The sequence below is a fragment of the Triturus cristatus genome, chromosome 7 (assembly GCF_964204655.1).
Source record: "Triturus cristatus chromosome 7, aTriCri1.1, whole genome shotgun sequence".
In the NCBI taxonomy this organism is placed as follows: domain Eukaryota; kingdom Metazoa; phylum Chordata; class Amphibia; order Caudata; family Salamandridae; genus Triturus; species Triturus cristatus.
Window position 1 is genome coordinate 1,193,753,818 of NC_140590.1, and position 13,568 is coordinate 1,193,767,385.

The 13,568-nt window shown below is 47.3% G+C and overlaps 1 protein-coding gene across 7 annotated transcripts in view; it reads right to left on the bottom strand.

The window, feature by feature from the left end:
* LOC146811566 (telomerase protein component 1-like) overlaps positions 1-13,568 on the bottom strand; it is a 1,575,504-nt gene that overhangs the window by 1,287,914 nt on the left and 274,022 nt on the right. For all 7 annotated transcript variants that reach the window (XR_014966741.1, XM_085618541.1, XM_085618539.1 and 4 more), the window contains 2 exons: positions 11,761-11,977; positions 10,477-10,629 (listed from right to left, as the gene is read on the bottom strand). Coding sequence is in view for 6 of the 7 variants with exons in the window: in XM_085618541.1 (XP_085474667.1) it covers positions 10,477-10,629; positions 11,761-11,977 (370 nt within the window). In the remaining variant the exon portion in view is untranslated. The remainder of the gene's footprint in view (positions 1-10,476; positions 10,630-11,760; positions 11,978-13,568) is intronic.

Consider the following 13,568-nt stretch of genomic DNA (forward strand, 5'->3'; position numbering starts at 1 on the left):
GTGAAAGTCTATCTGGCAGACAACTTGGGCTCGGTGGCGTCGGGAGTGACGATCTGGGAGGCCCTGAAGACGGTCCTCCGTGATAAAATACAATCTAGAATAGCGGTAGATGGGAGGGCGCAACAGAGGGGAATTAGGGACATGGAGGCGCGTGTTCTGGCACTGGAACAGCAACACGTCAGGGGCGGGGGGCCATCCGCGCTCTGAAGACTGCGAGACGCTCAACAGCAATATAAGGAAATGACGAATAACGAGGCCAGGATGCAGGCACTGGCCACCCAGCATAGATTGTACGACGTCTGGGATAAATCGGGGAAATTGCTGGCATGGCTGAGCCGCAGAGAACAGGAGGCGAGGTGGGTCGATCAGGTGATAGGCGCGGATGGCCGGCCTCGTAGAACCAACGCGCAGATAGCCCAAACATTTGCAGAGTATTATGAGGACTTCTATAGGCCTAGAGAACTAGGCACGACAGCGGAGATTAGTCAGTATCTAGAGGAGGTTGAGACACCCAGCCTAGACGCGGAAGGGAGGGAAGGCTTGGAGGCAGAGATCACTGCGGATGAGATACGGGAGGCGCTGGCTAAGTTGCGCCCGGGGAAATCCCCTGGCCCCAACGGGTTCCCAGCGGAATTCTTTAAAAGAATGGCTGACCTCCTCAGCACGCATATACTGGCATTATTTAATGGGGCGCTGGAGGAGGGGACGCTCCCACCAGATCTTCGCATGGCTACGATAGTACCTATCTATAAGCAGGGCAAACCGCCGGACGTGTGCGCTTCCTACCGTCCAATATCTCTATTGAATATTGAGGTCAAACTCCTAGCGACAATCCTGGCCCTCCGACTCCGAAAGGTGGTGTCAGGCCTGATTCATTTAGACCAGACGGGTTTCCTGCCGGACAGGGCGACTAGACATAACCTACGGAGGACGCACAACTGGTTGATGGAGGTATGTGCACGTGAGGGGCCCCATGTTTTTCTCTCCCTAGACGCCGAAAAAGCATTTGATGTGGTGCATTGGCCCTTCCTAGATAGCGTGCTGATAAAGTTTGGTCTTGGCCCCAAATTTAGACAGTGGATTAAGCTTCTCTACACGGACCCACGAGCGCGCGTTAAAGTCAATGGTGCCCTCTCAAAGGACTTCCACATACGGAGAGGGACCCGTCAGGGATGTCCTCTATCCCCGCTACTATTCGCCCTCACCATAGAAGTGCTGGCATGTGAAGTACGGCAGGATAGTCGGATAGCTGGTTTTCAAATCCAACAGGGTGAGGGATATGAAGAAAAGATCTCGCTATACGCAGATGACATCCTGTTATATGTTACATCCCCGGAGGTCTCGATCCCGAGACTATTCTCGCTGCTGGAACACTATGGGTCGTGCTTGGGTTATACGATCAATTGGCATAAATCGGTACTGTACAATCCTGGGGAGAGAGACTTGGAGGGAGCGATACCCGAGAAACTACAGGTGACGACCGACGGGTTTGTATATCTAGGAATTTACATAACAACCAGTAGCTCTGTCTCATTTGCGAAGAATGTCCAACGGGTTCTAATGAACTTTAAGGAGGATGCGTCCAGATGGAAGACCCTCCCACTCACAATGTTGGGGCGGGCGGCAGTATATAAAATGATCACCTTACCGCGATTCCTCTATGCCCTACAAAACGAATATTTCCCCCTCCCGTGTCGGGTGTTTCAAGAAATAAATGAGGGTTTGAGAGAACTGCTTTGGTTGGGGAAACAGCCTAGAATAGCGCTAGAGACGCTACAGAGAACCCAGTACAATGGAGGAATCTCGCTCCCAAACGTAGAGGCATACTACTGGGCGGAGCATCTGGCGCCGATAAACGACTGGTTACATGCCCCGGCAGACCACCCCACATATAGACTGGAAAGGGCAAAATTAGAGCTCCGCACATGCCTGCACTATCTTTATGGAGGGAGGGGGAAGGCTGCACTACTATCGGCAACGAGGGTGACGGTAGAGCTCTGGGATAGGGCGACAAGACAAATCGGTTGGCGGCACAAATCGTCGAGACAAACCCCCATCTGGAGGTGTGCCTGGTTGTGAGAGCTACATAAGCTGAACGGATTCCGACGGTGGGATGACATTGGCATCTCCGTGTTGGGTGCCCTCCAGCGCCGGGGCACCATAAAGTCCTTCCGGGAATTAAGGGCAGAGTATGGCCTGCACAGTTCCCAGTTCTTAAAGTACGCACAATTACGCCATGCATGGCAGGCAGAAGCAGCGCTGTCGGCCCCCTTGCCGGAATATTCGCCGCTGGAGGGCCGCCTATTACAGGATCAGGTGCAGGACAAGCTAGTCTCCTTGACGTATAAAAACCTAATCAACAACATGCCGGACGGGTTGGTCAAACTGAGGAGTGTGTGGGAATCGAATGTAGGAGAAATGGACACGCTGGACTGGGAAACGGCCCTGATGCACCCGAGGGTAGTGGCAATAAAATCCAGACTCCGACTCATCCAATATAAGATCTTACACAGAGTCTACTGTGATCGACTCCGCCTACACCGAATGGGGAGGGCCGCTGACCCCAGCTGTTTGCGGTGTGGACACGCAGAAGGCAACTTCTACCACACCATCTGGGAGTGTGGGGTTCTCCAAATTTATTGGGCCCAGATAGTGGGAGAACTAGGGAAAGTACTTGAGATGATCCTACCCCTGGACCCCAAACTAGTTCTACTAGGGCTAATGAATGACACAGACCTGACTCGACCCCAGCTCATTTTCTTAACACTAGCATTAGTGGTGGCCAAGAGGGACGTGGCGCGGGAATGGGAAGCCCTGAACCCCCCGAGGCTCGAAGACTGGAGGAGGGGGATGGATATGTATATGGCGGCCGAAAGAGTAACATACAAAGCACGGGGCTGCCCGAAAAAATTCCCCAGAGTGTGGGGGAAGTGGCGACGATATCACGGCCTGGATGGGGGGCTATGAGGGGGAAGAGAGGGCTGTGCTGCCAGCCAGGTTGCACATGAACACGACCTGGATGCACCGTGAGACACCCATGGATGGCGGGTGCCTCTATATTAACGTATCGAGATGTCTGTGGCTATGCGGGGGAGGGGAGCGGTGGGTGGTAATAGAGCACTCAGAGATGGACGCTTCACTGTGACATGCTTATTAGGTTCTGCGTTGGAAATGCAATTAAAAATAAATTAAAATAATTAAAAAAAAAAAAAAAAAAAAAGAAGTACATGGGGCAACCTAATCTGGCAGGAAGTTAGTCAGGGGGACCAGCAAGGTCCTCGAGAACAGTTACATTTACATGAGAAGCAGCCCTTCAACTGTTCCCAGCACTTTATCCGCATTGTGATGGATTCCTGTGGAAAGGTCCTCATTCAAGGGATGACGGATTCAGAAAATGCTCAAAGGATGCTGCAGATGTGACTTGGTCTACAGGGGACTTTCTGCAGGGATTCCTTGGTCCATGAAGATGATGGGGGGGGTTCCTCGTTGTAGGGTCAATGTCCCACAAAGTCCTCTCCGGTTTGGTGAAAGCCAGTCGCCATTGGACTACAAGTCACCAGTTGTCACAGGCCAATCCTTCCTGTGTTGATAACTTTTCTGCTGTAGATTCCAGCAACTTTCCGATAGCACTCCCGAGCTCAACGAACTCGTTGCAACGGGTTTTGGTCCTCTGTGCTACAGCAGCGGTGATAGCAGCATGAAGACTTTGGCTACCAACTTGCTCCGCTTCTTCAGCTGTGTTGTGAACAGGAGTCCAGTCAGATGGGCCTTGGAGTTTTCTTGGCTTGACTGGGATCTGGAGACAGCTGCCCCTGAGCAGGACACGGCAGGTGAAGGACAGAGCAGGCACAGTTCCTCTCTTCGCTAGCCACTAGGGGCAGTCCTCCTTCCAAGTCAGTCAGGGTGCCCCCTTTATGCCCGGAAAGTGCTCAGGGAAGGAGCATTTTGTAGCCAATGAGCTACCAGGTTCCCTCCCTTCTTGTGACCACTTACTGGAGAGTGTGGCATCTGGCTATCCCAGGATGCACCATTCTGCCCACTCCCATGATGACAAGACCCTTCTCTTGGTGCACAGACCTCACTAGTCCAATCCTGGTGTATGGCTGCCCCAGGGCTACACGCCTGTGGGGAAACTGGTTTCTCCTCTCTGCCTCCTGTGCCAGCCTGTCTACCACAACAATAGGGCATACCTTTCCCCTGGAGACACATCTACCCTTCAAAGTGGTCTTCATCTTTGAACCCTGCCTTTTATGGCTAACACCCAAGTGGCTTCATACAGGAGGGCGGGGACACCTCCCTGGCCTGCAATCCCTCATTGTTCTCTTTCTTGAGGGTCCCTAGCAAATGTCACCAGGAAGGCAGAAGCAGTCTACTGGAGCAGACTCCATGTGTGCCCTGGAAGACACAGGAGGTTAAAAGGCAAGAAAGTGGCAGCTTAGCTAAAGCTGCATACTACAACAACTTAACATTAATTTTGACTTGAGATACAAGTCGGGCTTTATGTAACAAGTTGTGTTATTATTTGGAGTGTCCACTTTAGTCGCACAGTTCAGGAGTTAGCACAACTAAGGGGTCAGCGTGTAACTCTGTTCTCACCAGCTGAGTAACCAATTCTTTCCACAGTAAAACAGTGGTTTTCTGTGTTTTACTGCCAGGACATGTAAAGTACATGTCCTGCCTGGGTCAAATGTTGCACCCTGCCTTCAGAGCTCAGTAGGCCTGCCAGAGGGGTGACATGCACACATGTCCAGGGGGAGTGGCGGCTTTGACATTGTTTTCATGGGCAAATCCAGTGCTGCTTTACCAGTCTGCAGTGGCAGACTGGGGAAGTGTTTTTACTTGGGTGACCTCCAGGGTGGCACAATCGGAGCTGAAAGCCCTGGGGCACCCCTCTAACTTACATGCCCTGGGTACCAGGGAAGCCAATTACTAGGGGTTTTCAGGTAGTTTAGCCACTTCAAATTGGGTACAACCGAATCAATACACACTTTAGGGTCAAGGCACAGGCACTGAGGTCTGGTTAGCAGGCCTCTGTGCACCTGAGTCAAAAAAACAGCTGTATCAATCAAAAAACATGCCGGTGACCATACAAAAATAGGCCTTTCCTTACAGTACGACACCACATAAAGTAGTAAAACATACTATTCACAAACAAGTTACTTACCTTCAGTTATGTCACTATGCACCGGATGAGCCCAATAGAAGGAGTCCATTTTTGCACAGCCTTCATCTTGTTAGAACTGACAATACTAACGAGAAGCTGGCCGTCAACTCAGTGTTTTTTCGAAGGCTCAATATATAAACTGAGCACTTTTTTGAATCAAGAAGGAGAAGCCTTTCCCTCTCTTACAAGAGGTGTGGCAGAAAGGAAAAAGCAAGAAGGGAGATGGACTGACCTAAGTGTAAGACTGATAGAACCCTTGGCAGAAAGAAAGCCCAGGTTCTCAGCAAAAGTGTTACTAGAATGAAAATGACCTATGGAAGTTCATGGGTAGTACCTGCATCTCCCCGACATGGTGTGATGCAATAATTGATGTAAAACAAACAATATTGATGGTGAAGAGCCATGGAGAGCAGCTATGCATGGAAACGAAAGGCACACATATCAGAAACGTAAGCACCAAGTTAAGGTCCCACTGAGGCATTATGAAAGGCTTTAGTGGAAACATGTACATCAATCCCATTAGGAATCTCAGCATAAAATGTGATTTGAAAGGGGACGCCCCAGAGACGTCACAACCCTCCCCCCGCACCCCGGCGACCCCCCCCGACCACCCCGGATCAATGGAGGACACAAACAACCCATAGGAAAGACAACATACCCAGCAGCGAAGGCATGTACAGACCCGGTCCCCCGGCTGGGCGTTAAATGGCAATCCGACCACCCGCCCCCTCCCTTCTCCCTTGGGGAACCTTAAAGCACACCACACGCACCTACCACCAACCCGTACATACTTTGTCATAGGAGCACCTCGCCCGCCGGCCTCACATCCCCCCTCCCCCCCTTCCACACTTCACGCACTTCCTCCCTTCCTCCCATAACATACCCAGTTTCGGGGGCCCCCCCCCTACCCCAGGGCCCTTTCCAAACAGCCTCACAGGCGTAGATGGTCCTAGTTGGCGGTTTACATTCTGTTGTTATAGTTACACGACATGCTAGGGAATGTGAGACAAGAGGAGACGCTAGATAGACCGAGATAGGAAGATAAATTCACCCCTGATCGAGACGGCAGATATAGACACGACCAGGGCGTTAGACAGGGAGACCAGTTGACACCAGCACAGGGGAGGACAGATCTCTCGAACCATCGGGGAAGACCCGATGGCTAATGGACTACAGCTTCCACACACTATGTCCCTCCCAATGACCCAGAATGTTGCAATACAGCGATTCAGACTCATATCTGTGAATGTTTCATATGATGTAATATATGCAAAACCCTAATAAAAACATGTCAAAAAAAAAAAAAAAATGTGATTTGAAGAAGGAAGGTTGGTCAGGTAAGCATTCAAAAACACTAGCTTCGGAAGGGCCCAAATACACATGCACCACACTATAAAGATCAGGTTTGGGTATCATTGAACTGAAGTCCTGAAGTAGAACTGAGAAAGTCAGTGTAAGGCTTAGCAAGGAAGAGACACGGGAGATGCTCAATCACGAGTGTGGCCACAGACACCGATATGGGGGATATGTGGAGTATAACTTACTAGTCTCCTTTAGGTCTGAATTAAATCTTTCAGTGCTTTTGTGGGTTGCTACAGTTTGGCTGTCATGGTCTCAGGGCATTCTATTTACTTGTTGTACAGTGTACATATTATGCAATCATAGGATGTAAAACTGTTCTCAAGTGTGTAGGGTTCACCTTGGGAGGGGTGCTAGCAGACTGCAATAATGTGATGTCTGTATCTAAAGCTTAATACATTGTAGCTTGAAATCCTGCATGTTTGTCCTTTTGTGACAACCCTTCATAATGCCTCATCTCTGTCATGCAGGGTGCATGCATAAGAGTCATAAGGTCCCCAAACTTCATAGTAATTTATTGGATTCAGTGGCTTTGTGAGCAATATCCAGAACAGCGTTTTCGAAACCGAAATGCAGGCTGATCACCTGAAATCGCCTAGCTCTGACCTTGCATCCCGGAGATTTGAGCCCCGACCTCCCCGCCAGTCACCTTACCAAGATGTCGCCTGGAGAGCTGTGAGACTGCACTTTCAGCCTGTGCTCGCTGGCCTCTGCGGGACGGGCACCAGTAACACTAGGGCTCCGATCCCGGCATAACGGAAGTCCTTCACAGTGACTAGCTCGGCCTTTACCTGCGGGGGTCCAGACAACCATCGACAAGCCCACCACGCTCAGCCTCCTCGGAGCCCATCAGCCAACCTGCGAGCGCGAGCCGTGCAGGAGTTGCGGCGACTTGGCCTCTCCACATCCTCGGTACTGACGTCATTGCCTCTAAGTTCAACATTAAAATACCCCTAGCTATCTCCGGATCGCTCAATCTTAAGGTCAGTGGATAGAGCGACAGATAAACTGGGAGAATAGCCGCTACATGCCACTTGATGACATGAGGACCTCTGCTCCTGCTGCAGTCCTGAGATGCGCAACAGAGCTCGGCGTGGCCACAGCCCAACTGACGGTGAGATCGGGGGAGGGCATGGCTCTGTGGTGACCGCTCCGAGAGGACCTTGCGGACTGCCATCTTGAGACGGGATCTCTCTCCACTTCAGTATGACCCCGTTCGCGAGTCTAAATTTTAAAGCTCCCACTATCTGCCGCAAACGGTTGTCCCGACTCACCCGCCGGAAAAAGCATCATATTTGATTCATCGGTTCCCTCGTTCTCTGGGCGTTATTTCACCTCGCTGCAGACTTCCATCCTGCCTGGCTCGCCTGACCCTGACGCCGTATATAAAATGGCAGATTCCACCGTGATAATTATCACTGCCTTTATGCAGGACAGGCGATCTTGATCTTCAGGCAGTTATTTTACTAACAAAGAGAACCCAGTAGGCCCTTTTCTTGCTTTCTTCCTTGTCTAATGCTATCAAGCCCTTTCACCTCACCAACCTCCGTCCTGCCTCAGATGCCTGACATTAATATGGCGGACCTACCTGCAATCGACCACCACCAAATTGGCCTCCACCCACCCTCTTCTCGCTATACAGGACTGCAGCAAAGAGAGAAGCCCCTCCATCCACACCGGACTACATGGACTGGCTTTTAGAGATTACACCAGCGAGGCAAAGGATGCTCTCCCACCTTCCTACCCCACTCGGATCACCCATTATGACACTGAATATGTGATTCATCTATTTACTTTAAATCTTTCACCAGTAACTGATGTAACTTCTAAACTGATGTGAATTTTGTAACTTTTTGGATCCTCATGCACAGCGCTCCGATACCTTCGGGTCTAGCCAGCACTATATAAATCTCTTAACCCTAACACCCACCTACCTTTCAACAAACAGCTCTTCAAGACCGATCATCATTTTGTTGTAGCTAAATTATTGTTAATTGAAGAGTAAGAGGGATATACTTTTGGCAGATTTTTCCCTTCTTTCTGTCGGATCTCCCCCCTACCCTGTTACCCTACCCCTTACCCCTCTACCTTTCCTCTGACCTCTTCCTCAAAGATCTCTATATGTTCTCCCTGCAACCGTTGTAACCTGTAACTGATGTAATTTTGGAACAATAAGGAAGTCATGTAAAGCGCTTTGATACCTTCGGGTCTAAGCTATTTTAATCCTGAATGCTGAGACCTGAGCAACATGGCTGATGCCCGGCGGAGCTGCTAGACAGCTAATGAGGAGATTGGCCCTGGATTCCCCCTCGACCGTCACCTACCCAGCCGGACATTGGGCACAGTTCTTCCTGGTCTCCCTGCCATGGCTCCTTCCTCCTCCCCTTTCCTACGAATTCATTCAACCTCTTTGGTTTTTGTTGTTGTTGTTTTTTTACTGTACTTTACTATGCTATGGTAACTGATGTAGCTTGTAACGCAAAGTTCCTCTGGTAAAGCGCTCTGATACCTCTGGGTCTAGCCAGCGCTATATAAACTCTTTTTAGCTGTACCTTGGAATGCAACAATCCTCTGGTTAAACTTTCTGTTACCTCTGGGTCTAGCCAGCACTATATAATCTTATCAAATCAAATACATTAAAAACTGGTTCCCCCTGATTGTTGAGACCTGAGCAACATGGCTGATTTCCGGTGGAGCTGCTAGACAGCTATTGAGGAGATGGGCCCTGGTTTCCCCTTGACCGTCACCTACTCAGCCGGACATTGGGAACAGTTCCTCCTTGTCTGCCTGCTACTGACTCCTTCCTTCCCTCCCTCCTACGAATCCATGCAACATTATTTTTGTGTATTGTATTTTCTATGCTCTTGTAACTGTTGTAACTTGTAACGATCCTAAATGTAAAGCGCTCCGATACCCTATTGGGTGAAGTTCGCGCTATATAAAACTTTATAAAATAAAAACAAATATGCTGTCTTGAGTGATGGCCAACATGCTGTGTTTCTACTCTTAAGTGGAAGATTAAAGCATTAGTCCTTTTTGCATGAGTAATTTCTGAAGGCTGGGTTTCAGGTCCACTGTTTTGGGTGAGTGATGATCTGGCTTGAGCTGGAGGCTCATAGGAGGAGGGGAGATCTTTGTTTGAAAACTCTTAGAACACAGCACCAATCCCTGTACACTCATCTGACAACTTAACGTGCCAGCTGCCCACTTGGTATTAATGCCCATACCATCTGACATGTTTTGTTCCTTCTCTTTCACTCCTATTACCAGTCCTCAACAAATGGTAAACTCGGGTGGCCAACTTGAGTGTAGAGAAGGGGGTGGGGGGTGGGGGGTGTTTTTCCATCCCTTCTCTACACCCCCAAAAAGTTGACATGCAATAAACTCTCCAAAGAGAAAACAGTGCTGTCCAGCTATTGCATCTGCCATTTGGACACAGAAAGGTATCCTGGTAGAGCACTGGCCACTAACGTATTGTCAGGATCCCTGAACACATTGGTGGCTCTGCAGACACTATTGCCAGAGTAGAGCAGGTGCCCTGCCATTCCCCCTGCTGCTTCCAAACCTTCACCCGCCCCTGCAGCCAACGCATCTCATCTTCCACTTGCAGTTCCAAGCATTTTGGAACATATAATTAGAATTTTGACGCAAAACTAAAACATTTTTGCATGGTATTAGGTGACAGAAAAAGGAATCCTGTATGGGACATGTAAAACTGGTTTATGATATTAATTCATTTAGCATACGTTCTTATAGGATTCTTATAGTGTCTTATAGTATAAACATCCCTAAAGTAGTCACTTGCAGATAAAGCTGAATTGATTTATCTAGTATAAGCATCCACACATTTTCAGTTAACCAGTTAGTATAGAAAGCATCCCGAGTGTTCTATACACACTCTACAGAAACTATTTTCCAAATACAATAAATATTTGTTAAAGTTAGTCTGGTACCTTGATCTGTTTTATAATGGATCCCACATTCTCCAAGATAGAGTCTGAAGATGCTGAAGCTTTGATCACGGAGCTGCTGGTGTAGAAAACAAGCTGCACATCTTCCGCTGTCTCTTTAACCATCAAACTCAATAGGAGAGCCACCTCCAGGATCTGTGAGGTAAAAACATAGATGCAAGTTCTCCCAAGGATTACACACAAAGGACAAGCACCATAGTAACAAAGGATGCTTGCACATTTCAAATGATTTGCCAAATGAAACTTCAAGGTAAAAAAGGCCACTCAATACAAGCAGCAAAAAATGAAGGAGGTTGGGGGTTGTCTATAGTCAAAAGTACAAGGAAGCTGTTGTTGAACATTTGCAAATAGACTTGTTAGGGCTGATACAAGCACTATGCGGTTCCAGCTTTAATTTAAAAAGAGCTATACCATGTAGCTTATATACACTGGTACTGGAGGGAATGCGTTGCTCATCGTGTCCGCCCCATTTTCACTCCTGCTGTAACATCACAGACTCCTCTGAGTATCCAGTTCGGTGTTTCCTCTTACAGTGTAATTAAGTAAGGATAAATGAAGATGAAACACACAGAACCCCTCCTGCCCCATTACAACTGGAGTTAAAATCCTGATTCGACTGCAAGCTCACCTTGGCACCCGAATCAAGAGCACAACTCCAGCATGAATTGCGTATTCTGTATGGCTATCTCTGGTTACCAGTGTTCAGAGAAGGCAAAACTGCAGCATGATGTGATACATAACAATACGGTGAGTGGCCTATAAGAGTAAGCAAATTCACGAAAACTCTTTGGCTATAGTAAGTGTGTTATATTTAGCCTAAAGTGAGTATTGTCATAGCAAGCCTTGCTCTACTTTGAACGCATGTGAATTCATAGTGCTGACAATTATGTTGCTGAGTTTGGCCAGAAGAAGATTTCTTGACATAAGCCCTATGGACTACATTTAAGACATAGAATTACTGATAAGTGTCACCAACAGGCAGGAACCACCCCCTTGGAGGACAGTATGGTGGCCTTGCCAAACCCTAGAAAGGTAGAAGTGTGCTTTACTGTCTTCTGTTGTCACACAGGCAATATGTGGCAAGCACCACAGGCCTGTACCAGAAAGAGCCAGAATGACAGGCAGCGATGTGGGTAGCTGAAGTGCTTTTCTAGCTGTTAAGAACTAGCTATGCTCTATTCGCTGCAGACATGAGGTAAAGTACAGGTGAGAAAAAAGACATAATTAACACAGTGAGTGAGCAAACTGAGCAAAAGAAGAACATACGGTTATGGGATCTGAATTCTCTTCAAGGTCTTTCTCTTCACTGGGGCAGCAGAGACCTTTCGCTTTCGAACATGGCTGGAACATCCCTGTGTTTACAGAGCAAAAAATGACAGTTCGACCCGGCAGCGGGGGCAGGTTGTGTTTGGCAGAAATCCGGATGGACTTATCCAGGGCATCACGATAAGTCTTCAGCACCTCCATATCAAAATGCGCCTCCCTGGGAAAGGGATGTGCGAGAAAGGAAACGATTACTAAAAATGTTATTCACCAGATAACAATGAAAAATCTGATATACTGCATACCTCTGAGGCAAAAACAGGGGAACTAATCAACTAGCTAATTACAAGCATTAAAATGTAAACTTTGGATTAACTCTACCACTAATATCTGCTTTAACAAAGACAACTAATTAAGTGTAACCCCAAGGCTAGAGGGATGGGATACAGCACAATCTATAAATGTTCTGTTGCAGTTACCCTTGTACATCTAATTCCTAAACTCAATGGCCCAATTCACAAAACATTTACGAGTAGAGGAGATAGTGGCACAGATATACTCTTGTGTACTCATGCATTTATGAACCAGACCACAACATCCAGGTACCTATTTGTAAATATGCAGAGGTCATAGTTCGTTCTACTTGTATATAATTGTTTATGATAGTTTCATGAATATTCACATTTTATTCTCGTTTTTGAGATTTTGGGGCCAATTAAAAATGCATGTACATCAGGAGTAATCATTTAAGTACTCCAAAACGCCTCTGCAAATAGGTGGTCATGCATTCCTACCATAGGCTGGGGACAGAGCCACCTAGTGGATGGCAGATGTATATATGTAGCAAAGGTACAAATAGTCGGGCCACTAAGAAAGGTTAGTTACCTGCAAGTCTAGTTCTCCTACAGAGGAACCTCCTTTGAAATCACAAACAATGAATTGCTGCATTTAGGTGGGCAACCAAGAGCACGTTTTTATTTTATACTTATTTTTTTCTTTTTCTAAAGTCGATTAAAAAAAAAAACACAGCCTTTCGTGGACTATACTGGCAAATTTTCATTTATTTTTTTAATAAAACAAATAAAAAAGTTATTACATGCATGGCTGTCCCATGTCCTTTACCTTTTGTTCCTTGCACGCCTCATCCGGTCAGGCAGTAATAAGGAAAATTAAATGTTTATTTTACCTGTAATCCTAGTTCCCTCTCAGAGGAATCCTCATTGAAATCTAAAGCAGTGAATAGCCCCACCCACATGTGGGGACCCCAGAGCAGTTCTTTTAAAGTCACATTTTTTTATACAGCATCTTCGCCTTACTTCGAAAAGACCAGGAGGTACATGTGACAAAAATGCCAATTTTGCAAACTTAAAACAGGCTATATTACCAATCACAATAATTTTGTTTAAAAATGGAAAAGGCATACACCTTTAAAAAGCCACTATGAATAATTAAAAGTGACTTTTTAAAAACGTCCTTCACAAACTTTTTTTACTTCTTTTCAAGTAAATAATAGGGAAAGAACGGGCGATGTAAGTGTATGGGTGGCAGCACTGAAAAGAATGAGAACAGAACACTACACCTTTAAGGGCATCCTGATCTCCAGTGCCCCATCAGACCATGCCCTGCAGGTGTCAGTTTACCCAGTTTTTTAGGACGGAAAAAATTAGCAGGATAGAGTTATCTTTATTTTATCTCTTCCCTCATGGAGGAGGGAAGAGTTGCTTATGATGTCAATGGAGATTCCTCTTAGAGAGAGCTAGCATTACAAGTAAGAATCCACGCCTTCTCTCTCAGTGGCTCTCCATTGATGA